Below are 26,482 nucleotides of genomic sequence, written 5' to 3' on the forward strand. Positions count from 1 at the left end.
CTCTTAACCTGCCAGGGCTCGGGAGGGGCTTCACCCGGAAAGCGGAAAGGCAGGGTCTGCCTTCAAAGAGTTTAGTCTGTGGGGGAAAAAGATCCCCCAGGAACATCGACCGCCCCGTCTGGGGTGGGCAGATGCTTCTCGGGCAAAGGGGACAATCCAGGGCTCGCCCAGCTCTGTGCTGCTGCTGGAGGAGATGGGATGAGGACATCCCGCTCGGTGGCCGTGTCCAGCCTCCCTGCCGTGCGCGACTCACGTGAAAGGGTAGACCATGGCAGCCACCGAGGGCTCGTCGCGGGAGCAGACGTAGTCAAAGTCCAGCATGCCCTGCACGGCCCGGGTCTGCATGCCCCACACGATGGCCTTGGTATGGCAGCTGAAGAGGGTGGCGCTCTTTCCTGGGGGGCAGAGACAGAGCGAGTACACCCAGAACACACCCCCGGGGGCTGCCTGCCAGACCCCTCCACGCCCCACGTCCCGCGAGGGCGAGGCGTCAAAACTGCAAAGGAATGTCAAGAAGACGGAACTCTGAGAACGTGGGGGAGGAGGCGCCTAGATTTCTTCTGGAAAGAGGTGGCAGAGAGCGCAAAATGAACTGAGGGAACCTGCCTGGCTGGCAAAGGGCTCAGCAGGGAACAGACAGCAGAATTCCTACAGGACCTGCTCAACTTCACAGGAAAGGTATGTATATGCAAATGAGGGCTTGATCAATTATTTTTAAAGTCACCAGAAAAAAATGTTAAGCTCTCGCAATTTGGGTGACCGAGAAAGTTTTTTGTTTTTTTAAACTTTATTTTTTTTCGGGGGCGTGGGCATGCAGGATCTTAGTTCCCCAACCAGGGATTGATTGAACCTGTACCCCCTGCAGTGGAAGCACGGAGTCTTTTTGTTTTTTCATTTTTTTTTTAATTTTTAATTTTATTTATTTGTTATACAGCAGGTTCTTGTTAGTTATCTATTTTATACATATTAGTGTATACATGTCAATCCCAATCTCCCAATTCATCCCGCCACCACCCCGCCGCTGCTTTCCCCCCTTGGTGTCCATACGTTTGTTCTCTACATCTGTGTCTCTATTTCTGCCCTGCAAACAGGTTCATCTGTACCATTTTTCTAGGTTCCACATACATGCGTTAACATACGATATTTGTTTTTCTCTTTCTGACTTAGGAAGCATGGAGTCTTAACCACTGGACCACCAGGGAAGTCCCTTGGACTTTTTAAAATTGAAGTATAGTTGATTTACAATGTTGTATTAATTTCTGCTGTACAGCAAAGTGGCTCAGTTATACTTCTATATATTCTTTTCTATATTCTTTTCCACTATGGTTTATAAAAGGACACTGAATATAGTTCCCTGTGCTATACAGTAGGACCCTGTTGTCTACCACAAGACTTCAAACAGCTCCCCAACAATCCTTATCACCTGTGAATTTGGACATAAGCCAGCTCGGGACAGGATTTGAATCCTCTTGATTCTAGGTCAGCGTAGGTCCAATGAAGGGGTCTGCTGTACCCTGATCCTAACTGACCTTCCACCTGACCTTCTCCCCACAGCCTCCTCCCAGGTGGCTCTTTCCTGCTCAGAACAATGCTCTTGGACAGGCCGGCAGGAAAGGGGCGTCAGGAAAGGGGTGAGGGGAACAACAAGAGCTGGCGGAAGTGCATTCCTCCTGAGCTGTCGCCCCAGACAGGCAGGTCACCTGACCCTCCTGCTTTCTGCTGGAGAAAAGTAGCCCACAGGGGACGTTCTCAGCTCCCCCAAGGAAAATAACGCAGAGAGCTCAGGGGCATTGGTATTAATTAACCTACTGTACTAGCACAGGCTTGGCTAAAAGAGACCAGTTTCCCAAGGCATGTAAGATTCTCATCCCTACGCAGGCTTGCCTCTTCCATCACAGCCATAAGCTTCTCATGACAGAAGGCTCCTGCTGGTGCAAACACCCGGGATTTACTGTGCCCTGGACCCATCTGGGTTCCAATGAGACGTGCGATCACAGAACAAGGGAGGCCACCTAATCCAGTTCCCTCACTTTCCAGTCCCAGAAAACTGAAGGCCAGAGTTGCCAAATGACGAAGATTGAAGGTCATCTAGCATCAGAGCCAGGATTCTGTCCTAAGCTGAGATGCAGCTCAACTGTGCAACTGAGGAGGGATATAAAGCCAGCACGGCCCCACCACTCCCCATCCTCGGGGAGCCCACATCCCCAAGAGTCAGCATGCACGCAAGTGCACATACACCCATCTGTCCACCCGAGAGGCTACAGAAATCAGGACAAGGCCTGGAATCTCTACGAACCCACCCGCACTTCCAGCTCGAACGGGGGGCAGAACTGGAGCTCTCAGAGCACAGAGAAGGCAAAGCTGAAGGTGGCAATCCTCAGCCCCGCAGCAGCACAGATGGAGGCCCCAGAGAGAACCTGTGCTCCGGGGCTAAGCCCCCACCAGGCTCCTCCACTGGCTCTGCTGTCCTGGCCCAATCTACCCTCCCTTCCTGATCCACCGCCATCCTTCCTCTCCCACGTCTCAGCACCGCCCAGGACAGTAAGACTAAACCCCACCTCCACCCTCCACAGCCAAGAGCTCTCACTGAGAGTCTGCCCCCGTTCCTTCTGTCCTTCTGCGCAGGGCTCAGCCTCAGGTCTGGTCTTTTAGGTAACAGCGGAGGCTGCCAGAGGTTAAGGCGGGAAGGGCTACTTGACCTTGCCTAGTTACCCCTTTCCTCTTCTCAGCAAGGAGTCAGAGGTCATCATTACGAAACCCCCCTTCACCAGAAACTCCCCTTCCCCAGAGCGGGGGATCTCTCACAGCTGTCAATGTCAAAAAGGTAAATGAAGGCGCTGACGCTTTGAACTGATTCACCTATTCACCTCGGTCAACAGATGAACGTGTACAAGTTTGTGTGAACACACACAGAAAATGTCCCTGCTGAACAGTGACCTCACACACCAGACAAAGCCCAGTCCCTCCTCCAGATTTACTGCACACCCTTCCGGGTCTCTCTCTCTCCTTCTCCATTCTGTCTTCCACCCAAATCCCAGAGAAATCTAAACTTGTCCCTGGTGCTGGGAGTCTGGGCTGAAGTCAGCGGTGGTGAGGCTGAGGTGGGAAAAGAAAACGAGGACATCATGGGATGTAGATGAAAATCAGGTGGTCAGTGGCTCCCCTCCTGGCCCGCTGGCTCTGCCACGCCCCCTTCAGTTTCCATGGCTCCCTCTTTCCCAGGAGGACCCTCCCTCCTCGGCTCCACCCACTGCCCAAGGCTGTGGGCCTGGCTCTTGCCCGTCCTGCGCTCTCCACCCCCTCCCACGTATGGAGTCACAGCCCCACGGCAAGGAAAGCGGGGGTGTGAAATAAGCAGGGGTGGGAAAGAAAGGAGAGCGAAGACTAGGACTTGGGGCAGGCCACACCAAGGCAGGGACAGAAAGTATACCAGACAACACTGCAACCCACCGGGGACGGGGAGACAAAGCACACCGTAAGACTGTAACCGGCTAACAAGCCACACGCGGAGCTGGGGGCATCCTACCTTGCAGGGATCTTGGACCTGGGACTGAATCTGTCAAAGAAAATGACCAAGGCAACTGAGTGACCCGCTGATGGCTGGAGGCTTTGGAGGGAGCGGGTGAGAACAGGGAGGGGTCCATGGACAAGCCTTGCAGGGCTGCTGTGCTCACCGTCTCTTGTCTATTCACAACAGACAGGAGCAAGGCCAACAGAAGAGAGACCCCCGATCAGCAGAGTGGAGGCAAGAAGGGGAGAAGGACCACAGAGCACAGAGAGGAGCAAAAGCACCAAGGCTTGGAGGGTGTGCTGAGCACCAAAGGCCCAGGCCCTCCAGAGGGACAGCAGGCCTGGCCCCACCCTCTTGACCTGTTTTGTCCCCATGAAGCACAACGAGGTGATTAGGCCGAGGGACTGGACCTGTCATTCTGTGCTGTGGACAAAGCTGCCGGTTTGGGCACTGCAGGGCGGCGGCTTCCAATCTTGAGTGCCTGGAGCCAGTGTCACTATTTCACAAGATGCCTTAAGCACGCTCCGTCCGTCCCAAGAAGAGGCCACACAGGCCATGTCAGCCCAGCGGTAACTAACACAGGTTACCTAGTGCTGGTCGCAAGAGCTGGCTGGCAGGGATCATGTCTCTCATGAATCACAGGAGGGACAGACGAGCAGGCAAAGCACAGACGGGCTGGGAGACAATGTGCGCCCTTGCGGTGGGCTCACCGGAAGGGAATGTCCTGGTAAGAGCCCCAGGATGGTTGGGGGCGTGGGCGCGGGAGTTCTCTGCCGTTCTGAGCTTTGGGCTCCTGCCGTCCACTCAGGAGGAGAGTCTGAGGGACCCTGCCCCCACCTGGTATTTCTGTAACCCTGTCTCCTCCGCAGCCTCCCTGCCCAGCTCACACACCCCACAGAAGGGGGCGGAGGGGAAGACAATGGGGAGTGGGGTGACCCAGGCGCAGCGTGGGCCCTCAGCACCAGGAGAGCCCACGCGGAAGGCTCCAGCCACCACTTCCTCGTGTCTGTTCCCATCCCATGCACCATGCCCAAAAGCAAAGCCCAAACCGCTTTCCATCCACCTCTGCTGGCCCAGCGGGGCCCAGGAAGGGAAGGGGGACAGGTGGGTCCTGAAACTGCTGAGAGTTACCTAGTGGCATGGCGGGCTTGGCCTTCTTTGCAGGTGCCACTTCATCAGCCCTGGACTCAGAAAAAGACGCCGTCCTGCTAGGGGCTGGAGTCTGGGGGGACAAGGAGAGAGAAACAGTCGCAGGGAACAGCTGGAAAAAAAGCTACCGGTCACTAAGGCCCCAAAGAACTCGGGTAACAAGAACTATGCACAGCTCTGTTCTCTACAAGCTGCTTCCAAAAGAACTATTTAACAAGCCTCTGAGATAGGAATTAGTATTGTCCCCAAGCTACAGGTGAGCAAACTGAGGTTCTTGGCGATACCCACCAAGGTCCCTCCCTTGAACTCAGGTCTGATTAAAAAATCCCTGGTCTTTCCATTACACTACCTTGATAGGGCAGAAAAAACTGGCAGAGATACAGAAACCAACCACATACTACCTTCTCCCCATACCTCCCCAGTGCCCCCAAAAAGCTGGGGACCGTGCCCAGGATGGGATGGGATATGAAGGGCGACAAAGATGACCCTGCAGGCTTTACAGCAGAGGAAGACTGGCACCTACCGACGTGCTCCCGCTGGCGTTGAGGAGGAAGTTTGCAGTGTGGGCCGCTGTGGGTGGCTGATTGGGGATGGGCCGATGGCCCAGGGCCATGCCCACAATGGCCGTCATGTGAGTCTCAGTGCCAAACACATGGATGGGGATCCCAGTGGTCTTCCCTGTGAGGGACGGAAAAGCATCCATGGTTCAAGTCTCCTAATAAGTGCCTTGCAAGGAAGGCCACATGACTCTGGCAAGGCCGCTTTAGAGCCCGCCCGATGTCTGGCGCTTTCTGTGCAAGACCAATTATCCCAGGAGAAGTTGGTGGTCGTTATCTTCACCATCAAACAAAACTCTGTAAAGGTTACCTGCCAATAAGAGCAAGAAAGAGCCTTACAGACACACTCCAGTGACCACAGGCAGCATGAGAGCCTGCGCTCCTCACGTTCCCCGGCTCTCCGACCCCCTCCAGATTTGTCACCCGTGGCCAGCACGCTGCAGCCACCCAGGCCCGGCCTCTGTTCCTCAACAGCCGGGCTCCTTTCCCCAGGGCTCTGGCCCTGTTCCTTCCTCTGCATGGAGCTGTCACCTGGCTGTCACTCAGCTCAGCTCAAGTGCCACCTCTTGGGAAAGGCCTTCTCTGACCTTGACAGTCGCTCCCCTCCACACCGCCCTGCCTGTAGATCCCCACCAAACAGCCTCTTGTTCCAGCCGCTGTTTACTTGTTCATTGTCCCGTGAGTTGAACGTCCCAGGCATGACTGAGTAACATTCACTGTGCTGTTCCGAGGGCTACGTCCATGGCAGGTCCACACTTTCAGGTGAAAACTAGGACTTGGTACCACTTCAAGTGACCTAGGTGGGTTAGTGTTTGCCATGGATATCAGATTTGGGAAAATGGGAAAGTGGAAAGGTTCTGTCTCTCCAGTTAGAGGGCATGATCACCGAGCAGGAGTGTCTCATATCCTCACCCCCCCCGCCCCACACATAACTGCTCTTAGCAACGGGGCAGCGCTGCACTCAAGACCAAAGCTGCTGGTTCCATCAGGTCAACTCAGGGAGACCCACTCTTAGTCCTCACTGATGTCGCATGGTCCCCAAGTTCTTGATGGCTCTGAGTCTGAGGTCTCAGGAGCCTGCAGGAGATGCCCAAAATGCAGAAGGAAGAAAGGAAAAAAAAATGGACCCACATCCTCTCTATCCTCAGCTCAGCGAGGGGCAACTCCCTCCAGTTCTATCAATTACCAGACCCCTCCCGCCATCCAGGTCACCAGCAGTCGGGGCCTGGACACTTACCACTGTCTCCCTCCTCCGCCCCCCAGTCCAGGCCACCACTCTGCCCTAGAGGCTGCTGCAGCCTCCTAGGTGGTCCCCCTGCTTCGACCTGGCTGCCCTCTGGTCTTGTCTCCACCCAGCAGCCTAAACAACCTTCTCAAACCTAAGTCAAATGGTGTCACTCCTCTGCTCAGTCTTCCAGCAGCTGCCAGGGTCACAGCCAAGTGCCCACGGGACCTGTTCTAGCCCCGCGCGTATCTGCTCCCTCGGCCTCTCTGCCTCCATCCCCGGACTCCCTGCCTCCATCCCCGGACTCCCTGCCTTCGCTCTCCCGACCCCAGTCCCTCAGCCCTCCCAGCTGATCCTACCCCAGGGCCTTGGGACTTGCCCTTTCCTCGGCAGACAGTCACCACTGACTGCTCCCTCCTCCAGGTCTCTGCTCAGATGCCACCTTTCTGGTCAAGCGTTCTCGGATTGCCTCATTTAAAACTGCCCTGTCCCCTCCCACAGATGCTAGAGGCACAGATGTCCCGCCCCTTCCCCCTGCTCGTCTTCCTTCATGCCGCCTGACACTGCAGTCACTGTTCTCAACGGCACGAGGGCTTGCTGCCCGTCATCTGTCGCACGTGGCTGTGACCCCAGGGTTCAGCACAGGGCCCGGCACACAGCAGGCCTTCCACAATTATTTGTTAAGTGAACAGCTGAATGAAAATGCCTTCCTGCCCATTGAGTTTAGGTTTCGGTCAGGTGCTCTGTGTCAGGAGGACACAGAACAGCAGCAGAAGCAAGCTGCACCTCCAGAGGCGGAGGGGAGGGCACGGAGGCACTGGAAGACTGACTCTTGCAGGAATCCCAAGGAGGCGTGACACTCAGGGTGGGAGAGACAGAAAAGGTTCCCCATCTTACCGACTTCTCCCATCACCCGTAAGCCCTCCTGGTAGTTGGGGCCACCTCTTCGGACAAAGATCGTGACCTCGTGCTCCTTCAGGGGGCCCTGGTAATCTCGAATCGCTCTCACGATGCCCTGGAAGCACCAAGGGACAACAGACATGTGAGTAGAATGAACGCAGCCATAAAGCAAGCATTTATAACCATGGGAAACAAATGTCCCAGGGCGTAGATTACAAGGGCTGCTGGGAGTTCCCTGGTGGTCCAGTGGTTAGGATTCAGCGCCTTCACTGCCGCGGCCCAGGTTCAATCCCTGGTCGAGGAACTGAGATTCCACAAGCCGTGCGGCACAGCCAGAAACAAAACAAAACGAAAAAAACAGGGCGGCTTCTCACAAAGCACGGCAGGCCCTGGCACTCAAGAATTTTACACGTGTTGCACACACAAGTGACCCAAAGGCCTAGGACAAGCAACCACTGTTAATGGTGCTGAGGTGAGAACATGGGGCACCTAGCGGTGACACCCCTCGATGCGCGGGGTGCTGGGCCTCCAACGCCAGTGGGGCTTTGCTGGTCTCTCTTATCCCAATCTATAGTCGTTCTTGTTCTCTTATTGCAATTTTGGGGGAAACTCTATACCGAGGTCCTATGCAAGAGTTGTCAGGGTGATCAGGACATTGTCTACTTAAATGTCAAAGTCCTACAAAAGCTTCTTCAAGTGATTTGGGGGAAAAGCATTGCAACGGGTATCAACTTTGGAAACGTGGGAGCATGTACAGGTGTGGACCAGTTTTGTCTCTCCAGATGGAGGGCAAGTTTACTGAGTCTAAGTTCTGTCGCTCATGGCATTTCACGGGAAGCTCTACACACAGTTCCTGCTCCAGACATAACCGCCCTTATCGACAGCACTGCCTTTATTACAGGCTGCTCAGAAGTCAAAACAAAGCTGTCGAGATTCACCTGTGTCAGATTTGTTTGTTGAATCAGGTCCAATTAGGGACCTGTTTTAGGCAGGACTGGCGAGGCCTGGTCCCCTCCTTCTCGAGAGCTCAGACTTTCAAGACTGACATTTATTTATGCATTATTTTCTTTCTTTCTTTTCTTTTTTTTTTTTTTTTTTTGCGGTACGCAGGCCTCTCCCGTTGCGGAGCACAGGCTCCGGACGCGCAAGCTCAGCGGCCATGGCACACGGGCTTAGTTGCTCCGCGGCATGTGGGATCTTCCCGGACCGGGACACGAACCCGCGTCCCCTGCATCGGCAGGCGGACTCTCAACCACTGCGCCACCAGGGAAGCCCTATGCATTATTTTCAAAGCTTATGTGGAACTACCAGATGGAAGACACTCTTTTGAAGGGCTTCAGTGAGCACCTGACAGGATGGGATAAGTGGCCTCCTGAGGCGGCCCCCTTGAAGGGGAGGAGTCTCGAGACACGTTAGCTGTCATCCTTCTTGACCGGCAGTCACACTTTCTTTAAACTGGGGCCCACGCCCCTGACTTGTGCACAGGGACCCAGGCTGACGGGCCTCTGGCTGGAAGAGCAGGAGCCCCAGGGCATCAGACACTTCCTCATGCCAACCTTTTGGAGAAGGGGCAGATGGTTGGGAAACAGAAACGCTGGGAGGTGCAGAGAACCCAGAGTCTTACAACGGAGTGTTGGAAATGAGATCAGTCAAGCCAGTTTTAGAAGAATTGGTCCTGAAAGGGGGGAAGACAGAAATTCCCCTTCTCCCCACACTTCAGATGGGAGAATTATGGCCCAGCGAGGGTCGGCTGCTTGGCCAGAGACACACAGGTTCGGATCCAGATCCATCCCAGTGTCTTGTGCACCCCTAGGTCAAAAGCCCCTCCCCCGGACTGGGTAACTCATGGGAACCTGCTTCTGTCTCAAACCTACTTGCGCAGAAACTTCCCTTCCCTGCTCCCAACCCACCCACGTTCCCCTGCAGCTGGTTACCTTGAATGTGGCGGCCACATTGGTGAAGTTGGCGATGCTGCCTCCGATAATGAGGATCTTGCCTGGGTTTGGAGCAAGAGAAGTCAAAAAAAGGTTAGAAAGGTAGACTTGGGCATCATAGAAATCCAACTGAGAGAGTGCTCTCTCCTGAGTGAGCGTCCCCCAGCTGTTAGGAGATACCAGTGCAGAGGCGGGGGGAGCAAGCTGGTCTCTCCTGATGCCTGTTCAGTGTCGTCAGCTCAACTCTCCATAACCTATGCCACCAAGCAGGCGGCTGATCCAAGCCCAGAAAACCTCAATTTCTTTTTCTGGCTGCGTCGTGCAGCTTGTGGGATCCTACTTCCTGACCAGAGATCAAACCCGGGCCCTTGGCATTGAGAGTGCGGAGTCCCAACCACTGGGCGGCCAGGGAATTCTCGAACCCACAGAATCTCTACATCATTCCTAGCTGGCATCTAGAAACCCAGCTTGGTTTTTGGATACCCCTGGTGGGAATCTCTATCTGGCTCAAGGGAAGGGGAACTGGTATGCGTGGTCCCAAAACACAGGACAGGTGATATAGGAAAGCTGGGAATCACACAGCCCAGACAATAAATGTGTAAGTGAGTCGCTAAGAACCGCGTTATAGCAGTCAGCAAAAGCATGCCACCACCGCCTCCCCGCTTGCATCTACTCATAGGGCTGTATACATCCATCCATTCCTCGCCCCCTCGGAGCCCCCAGTCTGACAGACCCTGTCACTGCCCATTGTGCAGTCAGGGAAACTGAGGTCCAGAAGTTAAATAACTAGCCCCAGGTTGCAAAGGACCAGGAAAACCTTGGTGCCTCACAGCCCAGCCATAGCTGTTCCCACCGAGGACGCTGGGCTGTCCTGGGGAAGGAACGCGTGTCTCACCATCGGGGTGCTTCTCGCGGGTCATGAGGGAGAGGATCGTCTTGGCGTAGTCATAGGTCTGCTGCTCGCTGGGGGCTCCCGAGTACTCCCCGTAGTTCGCTAGCTCGTTGACACCCCCTAGGTCGCAGATGGTATCGCTGCCAGGGAAACAAGGAAGTCAGTGCTGGCTCCAGCTTGAGTGGCAGAGGGTGGCGGCCTGGTGCCTGGGAGGCCACGCAGACGCCCCTGAAGCCTTGAGGCCGGGCAGCCTATGGACCTCAGACCCTCAAGGCCCAAACAAGTCATACTTGAAGGTTAACTGTCCTGCATCATACTCTCCCGGGGGGGGGGGGGGCATCCTCCCAGCCCTACCCAACACTTCTATGAAGTGTAGAAGTGTGACTATTCATACAGGCACTACAGCACCTGGAAGGACACCCAACGTGGTGACCTGGTAGGGGGAGGGGTGGTGACACAGCCAAGCAAAATTTGCTTTCTGGTTCATTTTCCGTATTTGTTGTACTTTTGCATGGAGCACATATCACTAATGATAAGAATTATAACTAATAACTTCATTTTGAAGCAAAGAAGAAGGTTGCAGAGACGCTGTGTAGGCCCCTCTGGGATGCCCCACGAGTTCTGCTCTGCACCGAGTGGGGGGAAACTGGAGACCCCGAGGTGAAGCGACTTGATCCAGGCCACATGTGGGAAGCCTAGGTGGACCTGGCTGCCATCCCCTCAGCAGCCCTCTCAGTCACCTGTACACGACAGAGGCGCCACCTCCGGCCACCATGGTCCAGATCCTCCCCTTGGGGTTCAGCAAGGTCAGCTTCAAGCTTGCCCCACTTTTGGCATCCAGGTCTGCGATGTAGGCTTCCTAGGGGCCAGACAGCAACAGGTGGGCCCTGGGGGCACGCCCTTCACCAGGTCACAGATCCCAGGACCCTTCCCCTTCTCCTGGAGTCGTATGAAGAGGTCCTCCATTGCCTTCACAGCGTCAGGGAGAAGGGGTTGTGCAGGGCCTCATGGGCCTGGGACAAAACGTGATGCCGTCTCCAAGTACCAAAACCACCCACAGCCAGTCACCACCTGGAGACAAACTTCCCAAGTCCTTTCTCTCAGACTTCAAGTCCTTGGCTCTCTGCCCAAGTCCCAGGCCTCGCTATGTCACTCTGCTTCTAGCATGGCCCCCACTCCCAGCATCTACCTGCCTAGCTCATCCCGTGCTGTGCCCCCCAGGCCCCATCCCTCCCCCCAGCCCAGCCTCTTCCCTTGACCTGGGTTCTGTCACACATGCCTGATGCTGTGGCGAGGACCTCTCAGAGGATGGGGTGGGAAGGAGCAATTAAAATTCTCAGCAAGTGGCTGAGAGAACTACCTTCCTGGCAGGATTCGGGGAGCCACTCAGAATTACTGAGAAACAACAAATCACGTCACGAGCCCAGGGAGGTTGATTGAGAGGGGAGTCTAAAAGGATCTCCAGCCGGGATTCAGAGGTTTGGCTGACCCCCACACCCTTCTCCTCCAGGGTTTTTAAAAAATTAAATGGCTCCTGGCCTTCCTTTCCTGCCAAATACATAGCCCACAAGGGTTGTTAAATGCTCATAGGAGATCAGTCACTCCCCAGCCCCGCCGGTCCCCCTCACTCTCCATCTCCTCCCCAAACCAGCCTTACCTCTGGATAAGCCTCCCGCCCGAAGGGTGGAGGGAACTCTATATCACCCCACTTCACTTTGCAGATGTAGTCGGCAGTGGCATCCACCTTGGCTGCCAAGTCAAGGACGTAGACGCCATCTTTGGTCACAACTTTAAGAAGAAAAAAAAAAAAAAAGAAAAGAAGAGGCAATCAGACATGGGCCCTAGCCAAGGTGACCATCAACCTCCAACCCCCTCCAGACTTCCCCACACACCACTCCCATGGGGGACCACCCAGGCCTAACGACTCTCCAGCTCAACAAGAAACCAGATTGGTCCTTATGGAGACACAGCTTTTTCCCCATTCAAGGAAAAGCAAATTCTACAAAACCAGTCCCAGCTCCCTGACCTGTAGGTAATAGGGCAGGAACGTCTGTTTCAGTTGCCATGGCAATTTTTAAGCATTTTTACAAAATGCTATACTCCATGCCTTAAATGTTTAACTATTCATCCACCACAACCCCGCTATTTACAAAAAAAAGTGTCTAAGGCACAGTCTCTAAGGCCCCCGGGTGCACACACCAGGGTCTCCTAGGGTCCAGCAGAAGTGGGAAGCCGTGGGCGCACTGGGTCCCCAGCCAGCAGGATTCATTTACTGCCGACTCACCGGAGTCCATTTCCCTTTCCCCCAGGGCCATTTAGCTAATTAAGTCAGCACAGAGCCATCTGGTCCATTAGAGGGGCTACATCCCTAGTTGGAATCTGAATCAGGACTTTGCCCTATGAAACCCTGGCCAGAGCCAGCCCACGCCATCTGCCTCCTTCACAGCGTGAGAGGCTTCGCAGCGATCTTTCCAGCCTTGGGGGTCAATGATGGACCAACTCCTGGAGGGGGAGGCGGGGAGGGGGTCTCCGAGGCACCAAGAGGAAGGAAGGGTCTGACCGGTCAGGCGGATACAGGGGCAGCTCAGCTCCTGGTAGAACAGCCTAACCCACTGGCAGCAAGAGCCACAGGGCAGAGTCAGATCACAACCAGGACTTCCCCATCACAGAAGAAAGAAAGAACCTGGAGTTGGCGAAAAGAGGAATGACTGTGGCCTCCTGAGAGCTCAGGAACAGGAGCCTGGAGATCCCTCCGCCCACGCACAGCTGTCTGCGCTGCCCCCTGCAAGTGGGGGTCTGGTCCTCCGAACGTCAAGGCCAGGGTTACCATAAGTACTCAGACTCTGCCCTGTCCCACCGCAGCAGAGATAGTTACCAAGGGGGTTGATCTCGAGGTAGGTGAAGTACAGATCCTCATAGAAATTGAAGAGGCCGGAGATAAAGCTGGCTAGAATCCTACAGGGGGAGGCAGAGAGGGACTGTCAATCCGTGGCGGAGCGGGCTCAGAAGCAATCTCTCACTGCCTCTGACAGCTCCACTTGCCAACAGCCACCCCGGTGACCCCTCACTTTCCGCTCCAAACCCCGCTCCCCAGACATCACTCTTCAGCCGCTGAGGCGGAAGGGAGCTGTCAGGCATGCAGCAGGAGGGGGACACGCGCCAGACAGAAGGGGCACAGAGGTGAGGGACACTGACGCACGTTTCAGTCTGAGCCGGCCTCCCCTCCACCCTCAGCATCCCTCCTGGGGACGGGGAGTGGCGGTGCCTGCCTTTTGCTCCCCACCTTCCGGCCAGATGCTGGGGCGGCGCAGTGGGTGCCCAGACAGGGATAGACCACTCTGCTTTCCCCACTCTGCGCCCAGAGCTGTTGGCCTTCCCCGTTCCTCCACTGCCACCTCCCTGCCATCCCTCTCACTCAACTCTTTCTTGTCTTCGGGGGCGTGGACCAACAGGTGTTTCTTGATGCCCTCAGGATTCAGCTTCTCGTCCACACCAACGAGCAGTTTCTGGGCTTTGGTGTCCACGTCACCCACGTCCACCCCGCCTTCGTGGTGGAACAGGACGTAGTCCCCTTCTCGGGTAGCATAGATGCAGACATAGAACTCCTCCTCCTTACGGGGGAAGAGAGCACCACGTGGGTGAGGGGCCCAACCCCGGTGGTATCATTTTTAAAACCCCATAGACACCTCTCACAAGGTAAGAGCAGGTCACCATCTTCCCCTTGAGGACAAGAGACAAGAGGCCACTGCCTTGCTGGCTGACAGTCCAGACTGAGCCAACGTGACCTGCTCTGGGGGAAGAGGTCCTGCCTTCAAGTCCTTCTCATCCTAGCACTGGGAAGTCCCTTCTGTTACCAACCTTGATTCCTTCCTGCTGCAAACTAAGCCCTTTCCTTCATCTCTGGACTCCCTGCTCCGTAGCACCCTCAAACCCTTAGCACCGCTTCAGAGACTCTGGTCCCTTTGGTTTTTCTCCAGCAGCTTGATTTCTCCTTCATCATTTTAGGGTCAACAGGCACAAAGCTCCCAGAGGGAGAAGACCCAGCTTGGAGCCACTTCACACATACCTGAGTGTGGGGGACAAAGGGTTCGATCAGAAAGTTCTTGAGGAAGCCTCTGGCCTTGCCAACCTACAGAGATTGAGGGAGGTAAAGCTTAGACCAGAAGGCATGTCTTGCTCGCAGGGCAGGAGGAAGGATCGCCCTCTGGTCCCTCCACCTTGCCCTCCCATCAGAGGCGGGGCCCAAGCACTACTGCCACAACACCTGCCAGAAAGAGATATTTCCAGAAACCAGGGCAATGGGCTCAAGAAGTCTTCATGAGATCTCCTCTTCCATCCACCACCTCGTGCCAGCTACACTTCAACACTGACCTCACACATTCTTTCCTGCCTCCTCTGGAGGAGGATAAATGAGCTGCAGCAACACCCCGCCCCCAGAAGCAGAGATCAGGAGCATCTCCCCCTCTGCTGTGCCACAAATTAAAGCGCTCAGACAAATCAAGGCTATCTATCCCAGAGCTCAGGCAGGGAGACCCAGCCCCAGAACATGAGTCTACGCGCAGGGAATGGCTCGGAGCGGGGAGAGAGGGGAGCCGGAGCCTGACAGGGAAAACTTTTCCACACAGACCTTCCCGGCTGAGGACAACAGGCCTGCAGAGCTAATCAGTTTGAGTGGGTCCCTGGCAGCAGCCGAGGCGAGACAGCCCTCATCCCTCCCAGCATGTCCCGAAGCCCCCGCCCACCCATGCGTGCGTCATTGCTGAGTCAGGACCAGACAGTGATCCATCAGAGGTAATGAGCTGCTCCCGCTGGGGTCAACGCTGCTGCCAGCTCAGAGGTCCCTGACATCCCCCTCCCAACAGACAGCTGAGGAGAAGGAAGCATGAGGACCTCCCTGGGGACACTGCTCAGCCCCCAACCCTGCTGTCCTCTCCCCAAAGGCCTGGGGGCACAAAGGTCAAGATCCCTCTGCCCCCAGGCCTGTGTGTAGCTTCAAGGATCCCTCTTTACCCAGGACAGCCAGAAACCGGGAAATTAACGTGAAGAGCTTAATTTGAGGAAGGCCAGTAAAAAGGAAGATGGCTCCATCACCATCTTCATCCTACTCCCGGGCAACCAAGTTAGAGAACAGCTCAACCCTGGTCCATGGTCACCCCAGATGCAACAAAGCCAGGTATGGACAGCACATCCTCCCCAGTGTAAGCCAAGCCTCAGCTTACTCCCTCCCTTCAGTTCTCCAGCTCCTTTTGGGAGAAGAAAAAGAAATGCAGTTTTATTTCTGGGCATCACTTAGCCTTCCTAAGCCATATTTCACTTTAACTATCTCATCTACAGAGTTGAAATGGATCAATGAGCTGGAAGAAGGCAAGAATTAAGTTTACTCTTCAGTATTATTGTTTCCTCCTCCTAGGTTCTTGGCCCAAGAACGTTTCTGCCTAAATGATTCTGCATCTCCCTTCAAGTTTTTTTTTTTTTACCCACCCCCTTATATATGCAGGTCATGACAAGCTACCCTACCCTTTCTGGAAACTAAAAAGAAAGGAGTTCCCAGAATAGTTCTCAGAGTCCCATCTCCACGACTGTTGTTAAAGAAACAGACCATTTCCACCTGGCTCTCTAATTGTACTGGGGTTACCTGTACAGCACATCTTGCCGTTCCCTGATAGGGGAGCTGGGAACGAGCACCAAGGCAGCCCTGCTGCCTAAGGCAGCTCTGCTGGGCCCCTGCCTTCCCCAGGCTGCAATCTGACCAGCTGTGGGGGTGACCCACAGTGCTGATCTGGAGGCGACCACATTTGCTTCTGTTACCACAGCACATCCACCCCGATCCTACACCCAGACTCACTGTGGCCTCCTGTCCCAGCCGTGGCTTCAACCAGGACTTGACTCCGTCCAGAGTGAGGTTGACCCCAACTAGGCCCAGCTTTCCACGCCGTTTGATCAGCTGGTCTGGCTTAACCACCAAGCTCTGGAATAAGAGGGGTTTGTATTTACAGCAAGGAAAGATAGGGTAGAGTAAGAGGTGACAGTTTGGGGACCCAAAGCACAGCGTAGCCTGGTGGCTTCCAATCCACCCCACCCCCATAGCGAATTCCACCCAACCTTCAAGGTCAACTCCCAGAAGCTTCCCTCACCTACTCCAGCCAACATCTTTCTTTTAACAACAAGGAATCTAAAGCCATCCTCACCCAGGAAGGGGTCTGGCAGAGCAGGTGCTCACTGAATACGTGCTGAATGAGTAAGTGATTCCCTACCCTCCCTATGTGGTATCTTAGCTTCATTCAACGCCTCAGAATATCGACTAGCACCTGTGTTTCAAAAGAAAGAATGGAGACAGAGCCTTGGGGTGACAAAGGACCTTTGAGGACATCTGGTCAACCCAATCCCAGGGTTTGAACCCTGTCTATAAGACCAACAAGCAGCCCCTAGCCACTGCTCACACACCTCTAGGACCAGGAAGTTCACCGCCTCCGGAGGCAGCTCGCTTTGTGGTTTGGGCTGCCTCATGGTGGGAGGAAACCTGCATCCCTGAATGCCTCCCCCTACTGGTCCCAGTCCCGCCCTCTGGGGCCTGCCAAAGAAGTCTAAGCTTCCAGACACCATCCCAACAATAGCCCTGCAGAGATCTACAGAGCGAAGCCTCTACTCCAGGGTGGATCCCATCAGCCATTCTACCCAAAGTACAACGTCACACTTCCTCATGCCCTGACATATTCCTGACAGGGTGGGTGTTTGTCAGTGAGCAACTACCAAGTGCCAGGCAGCACACTGAATACTTTCCAGACATTGTTGCTAATCCTTAAAACTCACAGGGTGAGTGTTATGCCCATTTGACAGATGGGGAATCTAAAACTCTAGAGAGGTGAAATGGCTTGCCCCAGGCCACATGGTTAATATGCAGAGAGCTGCCATCTGAACTCTGGTTTGTCCAGCTCCAGTCCAGGCTCTGTACGCCGTGCCAGGGGACCTCAGCATGCCAAACACAAAACATGCTCAGCCCCCTGCACCCTGCCCACCCATGCAGACCGTCTGCCATCACATGCCCCGGGGGGACATCTCCAGCAAACCGACTGCTTTCTCTTCCTGGGACTCTGGGCCTGGAGGAGGGGCTCAGGCCGGGGGGTGGGCTCACCTGGCTGAGCAGCCACGGGTGGTCCTGCAGCAGGTGGGCCCAGTCAGTGTCAGGGGTGACCCGGGCATACTTGAACCGGTTCTGGATGGCCGAGGTGGTGCAGATGTACTTGTAGAGGAGTTCTTTGCCTGTCTGCTCGGAGATCGCCTTGGCCGACATGGCTGCGGAGGGCCCTGCTCTACCTGGTGGGGTGAGAGGGGCTGGTCAGAGGAGGTGGGGAGATGGAGGTGCTATCTTCTCCAGCAGGGCAGACCTATGCCCAGCTGCCCCCAGACGATAAAACCAGATCTCTGCGCTTCTCTGAGGGAGAAGAGGGCTGCCCCAGGAGGAGGGATGGAAGGGAGATCTCAAACAGCACTTCTAACATCATAGAAGGAGGATCGGGAAATGATGGATGAGGAAAGATGGTGGAGAAAAACAAAGGTGGCATTTTTTTCCCCCAGGGACTCTTGGCCTCCACTCCCTCTAGGAAAACTAGCTCACCCAAGACCACATTCATCTTGGCACAAAGGAAGCCAGATGGGGAGACCAGGAATAGCAGGGATGTGACCCACACCTGAATGCTAGTCTCAGCCGAGGTGGGCATACAGACACTGAAACACACCCTTTGGTTCTGTGACCTGTGGGGAACACGGCCAAATGTCAATGCTGGCCTTACACCCCCTCCACGTTTGGTCTTTCCCACACCCAGACTCACCCACTTCACACTCATACACATCACCAGCCTGAAGGCTAGGTGAGCAAGTCTACTTAGCCTCACGCAGGACCAAGCCCCCAAGGAGCAAAGAGGAAGAGTCACGTCAAAGCCCATTTCTCCTAGGACACTAGACTCCCACCAAAGTTCAGAGCAGAAACAGGCTGGCGGAACTGTGACTTTCAGTGCATCCCACCCACCCCACTGAGTCATCCAGCTACTAATTTAGAGCAAAACAGAGGCCTCTCTGGGGACCACCCATACTGGTCACTTCTAACTGAGCCAGAGTTGGGAGAAGAGGCAGAAACCATCCTCGGTCACATGTATGTGAGCCCTGGGAGGGACATGGAGATTTATGGCCTTGTTTCTTAGATGAGGAATAAAACCTCAGAGGGGTTAAGATAACTTGTCCAAGAAGCCTAATTAATAAGCGGGTTGGGCGGGGAGGACTTCCCTGGTGGTGCAGTGGTTAAGGATCCGCCCGCTAATGCAGGGGACACGGGTTCGAGCCCTGGTCTGGGAAGATCCCACATGCCACGGAGCAACTAAGCCCGTGCACCACAACTACTGAGCCTGTGCTCTAGAGACCGTGAGCCACAACTACCGAGCCTGAGCCCTAGAGCCCGTGCTCCGCAACACGAGAAGCCACTGCAATGAGAAGCCCGCGGGCCACAACTAGAGAAAGCCCACACGCAGCAATGAAGACCCAATGCAGCCAAAAAAAAAAAAAAAAAAAAAAGCAGGGGACCTAAGGCTTTTTTTTTTTTTGGCTGTGTTGGGTCTTCGTTGCTGCACGCAGGCTTTCTCCAGTTGTGGCCAACGGGAGTTACTCTTTGTTGTGGTGCGTGGGCTTCTCACTGTGGTGGCTTCTCTTGTTGCAGAGCATGGGCTCTAGGCGCATGGGCTTCAGTAGTTGTGGTGCACAGGCTTAGTTGCTCTGCGGCATGCGGGATCTTCCGGGACCAGGGCTAGAACCTGTGTCCCGTGCATTGGCAGGCGGATTCTTAACCACTTCCAAACCAGGGAAGTCCGGGACCCAAGGCTTGAACCCAAACCCTCTCACTCCTGGTCCCCAGAAAACCCACATCTCAGCCCTAGAGAAAAGAGCAGTTCTCCAAGAACCAGGCCATTTCCCCTACCTTCACCTCACAGAAGAGTCTCTGATGACAATTTCTTCATATTCCCTCCCCATCGCTTTGTCCTGACACACCCATTCTCCCTTGGGTAGTGCCAGGAGCGATTTGGGGAGAGAAAGGGTGGGGGAGACAGGGAGGGAAAGGAAACCAAGTCATTCATGCCAAGAGCTTGGCCAGATCAGGAAAAGTCACTCCTGCCTCTCCAACAAAGACCCAGAACTGAAGTTGTTGAATTTGCTGGGGGAGAAAAGTCAAGTGTAAATAAAGGAGGGTGGAACTGGAGGGCTGGCTGGTTTATACACTCAGGAAGGCTGGTCTCCATTCCCAGCTGAGGGAAGGCCAGAGTTCCAGGGGCCACTCTGCACCTCCCTCCCAAAAGCCAGGCTGGGCTTCAGGTTCTCACCCTGGCTTGGCTGGCTCCCTCAGCCTCCCAGCTAGTCTCCAGCTCGGCACAATGGGTGCATTCAGTCTGGTGTCTGGCCCAAAGTCGGGTAGCTGGGAAGGGGCTCAAAGGAGACGTTCCCTTTTCTCACCTGCCCCTGGGATGACTTCCGGCTCCTTCTCAACATAAGTTTCCGAAGGAGGTACCTCAACCAGCCCCACTGCCTCACAGCCCTCCACCCCCCACCCACTCCAGCTCCATTTCCCAACCTCCTTGACTCAGACCAGAAAAACTGGTCCTGAAATCAGATGGGTACACGTGCCCCTACCCCCCTCCCAAACGGAGTGCAGCCCAGGGCAGATCAAGCAGAGAAAGGAGGGGGCAACTGCTGACCACCCTTAGCGGTTCAGACACATCAGCCACCGGCTGATCACGGATTCCAGGAGAAAGGAAGCCCCTCGCGAAGCCTCTCCAGCAGAGGGCACTCCCAGAACAACAACCCCCCAAACCTGGCACCTCCCCAGACAGAGACCCAACTTTGGAAAGAACACGGATGAGAAACAAGACCTTCTGCAGCGGAAAAAAAATCTCAATTTTCTTGAGCCCTTGTTCAAATCTCAGATCCAAGAACTCATCTTCAACCAGTCCTCGGGAGGGGATGGGAGAGAAGACAACAGGGGATGATACAGGATAGAAAAGTTTTGCCAGTTCACCCACAGATTTGCCACTAGAGCACTGTGGCTTAGATGGCGAAGGCCCTCTCAAAGCCAAGACACGGAATTTAATGATAGAAAAAAAGCAGGGGAAGAATCTGGCCTCTGCATATTCAAGACAGGGTAAGAAGGTTCACAAAACCAGGGAGTGGACTGGGTGGAGATAAATCCGCAAGTTTAATCATTCAGTAGGGCCTCTCTAGGGCAGTGGCTCTTAACCTATCTGAGGTCTCAGACTCTTCTGAGCACCAGAAAAAAAGCCCAGAAAAATGTGCACATACCCAGTTGTGCATATCATTTCAAGGTGGTGACCTATGACCATGATCTGACAGCCCAGAGACCAATAGCTAAGAACATCTGCTCAAGTGACAATAGGACTTAACGTGTATACCAATCTGGGCTGGGAACACAACACACACACATACACACAAACACACACACTCCACTACGGAGTCTTGGGCTGCCTCCTCAGGAATTGAATAACTGAATGTGCTATCAAACTGGTGAGAGATGGTTTCAGGGCAGAGCGAAGACCCCAGGGGTCCACTCTGGGGCCCCAGAAACTGTTACTTAGCTAAATGTGGCAAATATCATGCCAAGGAACCTGAAAACACACACACACACACACACACACACACACACACACACACTCACACACTCTCTCTCTCTCTCTCTCTCTCTCTATCCAAAGGAGGGACCTTCTGAGCAGAATGGGGTCTTTTCTGCAGACAGGATAAGTGGCCCAGAACTGAGTTCACCCACAGCAGCCACCGAGGGCAGAAGCAGCCCACAGAGAAGGCTGAATGAAAGGAGCCTGTTCCCCAGGACTGTATCCCTGGGACACCGCCAGTGGAGAGGAACCACTGGGGACGCTACTTATGGTCTCTGTGGGAAGGCCAAAGAGCACTTATTTTAAGCTTAGTATCCGTAGGATTGGGATTTTTTTGAAACGACAGACAATCCCTGGAGTAAAAGGAGGGGCAGAATTCTGAGGGTCCTCTACTGCGGCAAACATAGTGGAGAGTGGGGGTGGAGGCACCAACCACCCAGCTCAGTGTCTGAGGGCTGTTCCCATCACCATCCTCCAAGCTGTTGAAGGAGCGCTTAAAAAAAAAAAAAAGCAGAAGAAGCAGCAGAAGCAGCAGCTCTTTCAGAGGTGAAAACAACCCTCTGGGCAACTGGGTCTACCAGTTGTCCTTCACCCAACATTTCAGAATCTCAGAAACCTAACGACCTGAGCTGGCTGGAACCCAGAGCAAAGTTAAAGGGAGGAGAGAGAAGCGGGCTGTGGGCTGGCTGACCAAACTGTGCTATGCACTGCTCCCCTCCCACCCCCCCAAAATCCTCTTCCCAGGCAGACTCCGGAGGACCACCTAATGGCAGACTCCTTGGCCCTTCACCGTATCCGCCAAGGTTGGAGAGGGCAGCTGGCGCCGCGACTGGCCCTCTGCCAAGCCCAACAGGAGGGCGGCGGCAGCATCCTCCAGCCCCATGAGGACCTTGCCTCGACAAAGCTCGGCAGCAACGCCAAGGGTGGGGAGGGAGACGGGTACCCCGACCATCTGTCGCTTAGCGGCTGGGCCCGACGGCACCTCCAGAGCTAGGAGGGTCTTTCCTGCACCGCCGATCCAAGGCTAGGTCCTCGTGGCGAGGCCTGGGTCGGCCCAGCCCCATGTGGCCCGCAGCGGCTGCGTGCCCCGCTCGCTCCCTCCACTTCGGCGCGGGGCTCAGTCGACTCTCCACAGAACTAAGAGGAAGGGCCTGAGCCCGGCTTATGAGGGGTAGGAGTGGGGAAACTAGCCACTACTTCCCGTCCCCGGCATCCGGTGGGAGGGACCCAGATGGGGGCAAGAGGTGGCCGGATAAAGCCCGACGAGGCTCGATGACTGGCCCCGGGGTGGGGATGAGGGGCTCCAGTTAGGAGCAAATGCAATTCGGCGGAGAGAAGACAGCCAAGGACGGCGGCAAGCCCTGTGCAAACTCCCAGGAACTGGAATGTGGAGGAGTGGGGGAGGGGGCGACACGAGGCAACCAGCCGGGATCCCGGCGAAGGCTAACCTAAAGCTTAAGACCCTCAAAACTTCCAAGCAGGTGTAGGGAGCGCGCGTGAGCCCGAAGCCGGCGTCGGGGGAGGCGGTTCCGGGTTGGGGGAGGGAGGCAGGAAGCTCTGGACCAGGTGAGGTCCATCTTGCGAAAGCAGTCGCCCGCCACTCACCACTCTGCGAAAGCCTGTGCGCGGCGCTCGGTCTACAGGCCCCCAAACACCGCCACTACCGGGAGCGTTCCAGCCTCCCGCGGCCGCCCGTGATCCGGCTTTTGTCCCGGCCCTGGCGGGCTTCTCCCCGCCCCCAACGGCACTCTGCCCGAGCCGCCCGGCGATTGGCCATGCGCGTTCCCTAGCCTGAGCTCCAGGGCTCCTCCCAATTCGCTGCCCGGTATAGCCCCGCCCCCGAGGCCGGGCCCCAGTGGCTGCTGGGGCTTGTAGTCCCGGTGGTGCGTCTGTCCCAGACCGCTGGCCAGCACCGCCTCTCCGGAGCCTGCCAGGACAGGGAGGGGTCGGGGGCGGGGCCTCGGGTGGGGAGATAGGCCGGGCTACACTGGGAGGAGAACGTAGGAGGCTAGGGGCAGTGGCCTGATCGCTTAGGAGGTGGGCGGACCGCCGCTGCGATGGGGGAGTTGGGGAGGGGGGCTGGGGTGTCAACCGAACGGGCTGTATAGCAGCTCTGGGGACCCGGAATCTCCTTCCTGTCTCCCCGGGGGAGAAACTGACGTCCGTATCCCCGCAGCCTGAAATCGGCGACAACGAACCCAGGTGCTTAGACCAGGTATTTAAGCAGCCGTGGTAGACTGCTTTCCCATTTGCACGTGGACCTTCTTCGTTGAGCTGGTGGGGCGAGGCAGAGAGCTGAGGCTTATAGATTAGACCTCCCAAAGTGGGTAGGATAGGGCGGAGGACCGGGTGAGCAGGTGGGGCTAGAAAGGTGTCAATCACACCACCTTGCGTCCTACTCACCTGCTCACCTCAGCGCAGAGCTGAGAATTCAACGGGAGATTCTAGCACAGAGCTGGGCCCATCTCTGCTGGTCTCCTGCTCCCGCCCCTCCCCCCACAATCCCACGCTTAAACACGAATGAACGAACTGCTGCCTTCCCCCTTCTCCATTACCTGTGAGACAGACTATATTTTCCAAGTCAAAATCTGGGACACCCGGCCTGACAGGTGCTGGTGAACTTGTGGGGCAGTATTTTTGAAATCAGACAGTCCTGGAAACCAAGACATATATTTACTGCTGCGACATTCTGGAGCTTTCCTATGTCCACCCCAGTCCTCTAGGTCTCCCGAGCTGCCCCCTGACCCTGACAGCTGTCTAGCTCCAGGAAGGAGAATCATGCGCTGAGCAGCTCAGGTGAAGGGGTCAGCCCAGTGTGCAGAGAATCCGCATGGCCGTGTCCCTGCCAAGCACTGGGGTCATACACTGTAACGATGTTGACATTCTTGTGCACAAAAACTCTGCCAAACCCTTCTGCCTGCAATCCAGTCATAGCCAGGAGCGGGGCAGCTAAACTTGCTGCCCATGCCTGAACAAAGTGATCCCTGTTGATGTCACTTTCTGGCCCCTTCCCTTGGGCATCTTTTTGAAATAGCAGTTCCTCAACTCCCCTCTCCTCTTGGTCACAAAGAGTCTTCCACTCCTACATGGAGTGAGCTCCACCCCTACCAAGAATCTCCCCAAATAGCATCAATCTTGGAGAAAGATCACCTCATCACAGCTAAAGAAAGCATCTCCTATGAAGGTACTCCTTTTCTGGCCTTGGTGGATAGCAACTCAGGATCTTCGTGGGCTAGTGGGAAGATTTCAGTCAGGGGGAATCAACTGCGTAGCAATTATCCCTCTGGTTAGAAAGATACACTCATCCAAACAACAAGGCCCTACTGTATAGCACAGGGAACTATATTTAATATCCTGTGATAAACCATATGAAGGGCTTCCCTGGTGGCGCAGTGGTTGAGAGTCCACCTGCCGATGCAGGGGACATGGGTTCGTGCCCCAGTCCGGGAAGATCCCACATGCCGCGGAGCGGCTGGGCCCGTAAGCCATGGCCGCTGACCCTGCGCCTCCGGAGCCTGTGCTCCGCAATGGGAGAGGCCACAACAGTGAGAGGCCTGCGTACCACAAAAAAAAAACAAACAACCATATGGAAAAGAATATGAAAAAGAATACATATATGTATAACAAACACTTTGCTGTACAGCAGAAATTAACACAACACTGTAAGTCAACTATACTTCAACAAAATAAAAAAAAAATACACTCATCCAGAAACAGGCATCCAAGTAGAACATAAACTATAACAAACTTTGTTTATCAACTTGACAATGTGGAGAAAAAATGTAAATGCACACGTCCTTTGCCCCAGCAATTCCACTTCTAACAATTTATCCTTCAGATATATTTGCAGATGTACATGTTTTCTTCATTGCTGTCTCTCCAGCCCTTTGAGTGGGGCCCGGTACATAGTAAATGCTCAATAAATATTTGCTGAGTGATTACGTTCCCCATCTAGATGTTGCTGGACCCAAGTCTGACTAGTCCTGGGTAGGACAACAAGAAAGTAACTGTCCAAGGAGTGAGGGAGGAGAGGTGCTGGCCAGAGTGTCCATGAGCCAATCACTGAGGTTTTTCAGTTCTCTCAGTAGTCCCATTCCGGGCCTCTACCCCGAACCTCGCCCAGGAAGACTCCCTCATTACCTCGCCATGCCCCCACAGAGGCTCCTCTGCTTCAAATTAATCAATCTGGGCCCCATCTTCTCATCTTTCTGTTCTGACTTAAAAGCTCTAAACTCTTTTGATTCTCCCTTTTGAATCACCTCCCTCCTCTTTTAGACTGGGCAGAGGACAGGTCCATGTCACTGGGTACCATCTCTGAGCCCAGGCTTTGGGCATTCTATCTCAGTTTCAGAAGCCTTAGACTACCTAATGACTCCCTCCCAGATTTTAATCCATTTTGGCTAATATTCATTGAGCACGTACTACGTGAAAGGCATGGGTGCTAGCACATACTCCTCACAGCAAACCCTTGCGCTAAGTGTCATCATTATTTTGCAGATAAGCAACTGACCCTCTGCCACCAGGTCCCTTGCCTAGTCCGCTACAACCTGCTGCAGGTGAAGAGGAGGGAAAGATAATCATATCCAGTGCATCTCCCCATTGGACGATAAGCTCCTCAAGACACGGGAATGTGCCTTGTTCATTATGGCATCCCCAGTGCCTAGCATGGGGCTAGGCACATATTAGGCATTCACTGTATATACACTGGAATGAATGTGTGAATGAAAGAAAGAAATCATAGGGGGACAGTAGGGGGAGGAGGGAGGAGATGCAGCCAGGAGGAGGGTCTACGGGAGTGTGCAGTTCTAAATCTACCTCTCTCTTGTGACAGCCAGAGACAGGGGCTTACAGCAGAGACCCATCGTCCTCCACCCTCTGGAGAACCAGGGGGAGTTCTCACTCCTGCAACACTCAATTTTTTCCCAACACCAATTGGAGCCAAGGGCCTGTGTGCCCTGGAGAAGTGCCCCAGGGAGGGTCCACCAGAGCCAGCATCTGTACTCAGGAAGTATCTTCCAGCCAGACCAACCAATTCCTGGCTGGCCTCTTTCTAGTCATCTCCAACTTTACCCTCACCCTGTCTTAAAAATTGCTGCTGCAATAGTTTCCTGTGAAATTCCCCCTTCTTTCAGGAAACTTTCCCCTAGGAAGGCAGTTTACCACTTTCTGTTCCAAGACAGAGCCTGCATGACTCCTCCCTAACAGATCACTCAGGCTTGACCTTTACTTGCCATGTTTTACCTTATCTCTGAGTGAATTTGTCATTTTTGCCTCTTGTCTCTCTTTGCGTTCCATTTTGGGGAATTCTCTCAAGGGCAGGTAGAAGGTGTACAGATAAGAGCTGTCAGGCTCCATCAGGGCCAAAGTCTCTACCCTGACACCAATCTTTTTTTTTTTTAATATTTATTTATCTATTTAGCTGCACCTAGTCTTATTTGCAGCACACGGGATCTTTTAGTTGCAGCACATGGGATCTTATAGTTGAGGCATGCGGGATCTAGTTCCCTGACCAGGGATCGAACCCGAGCCCCCTGCATTGGGAGCGAGGAGTTTTAACCGCTGGACCACCAGGGAAGTCTCCCGACACCAATGTTAAGAGACATCCTGGGATGTTTGGAGGCCTCGTCCCAAGCACAGGTTGCATTCT

The 26,482-nt window shown here is 54.6% G+C and overlaps 1 protein-coding gene across 2 annotated transcripts in view; it reads right to left on the reverse strand.

Moving 5' to 3' along the window:
* Positions 1-22,583, reverse strand: part of ACLY (ATP citrate lyase) — a 42,401-nt gene extending 19,818 nt beyond the window's left edge. The window contains exons 1-15 of one of the 2 annotated variants that reach the window (XM_029211517.1): positions 22,441-22,583; positions 17,301-17,482; positions 16,014-16,136; positions 14,235-14,297; positions 13,589-13,779; positions 13,044-13,123; positions 11,826-11,956; positions 10,909-11,027; positions 10,172-10,308; positions 9,277-9,338; positions 7,340-7,457; positions 5,184-5,338; positions 4,643-4,733; positions 3,527-3,556; positions 254-395 (exon numbers count right to left, since the gene is read on the reverse strand). In XM_029211517.1, the coding sequence (XP_029067350.1) occupies positions 254-395; positions 3,527-3,556; positions 4,643-4,733; positions 5,184-5,338; positions 7,340-7,457; positions 9,277-9,338; positions 10,172-10,308; positions 10,909-11,027; positions 11,826-11,956; positions 13,044-13,123; positions 13,589-13,779; positions 14,235-14,297; positions 16,014-16,136; positions 17,301-17,459 (1,601 nt within the window). In that variant the 5' untranslated portion in view covers positions 17,460-17,482; positions 22,441-22,583. The remainder of the gene's footprint in view (positions 1-253; positions 396-3,526; positions 3,557-4,642; positions 4,734-5,183; positions 5,339-7,339; positions 7,458-9,276; positions 9,339-10,171; positions 10,309-10,908; positions 11,028-11,825; positions 11,957-13,043; positions 13,124-13,588; positions 13,780-14,234; positions 14,298-16,013; positions 16,137-17,300; positions 17,483-22,440) is intronic. The other variant, XM_029211518.1, reaches the window with a different exon arrangement.
* Positions 22,584-26,482: the final 3,899 nt, after the last annotated feature.

This window comes from Monodon monoceros, unplaced genomic scaffold, assembly GCF_005190385.1.
Source record: "Monodon monoceros isolate NGI ecotype Baffin Bay Population unplaced genomic scaffold, NGI_Narwhal_1 Super_Scaffold_9, whole genome shotgun sequence".
Lineage (NCBI taxonomy): Eukaryota > Metazoa > Chordata > Mammalia > Artiodactyla > Monodontidae > Monodon > Monodon monoceros.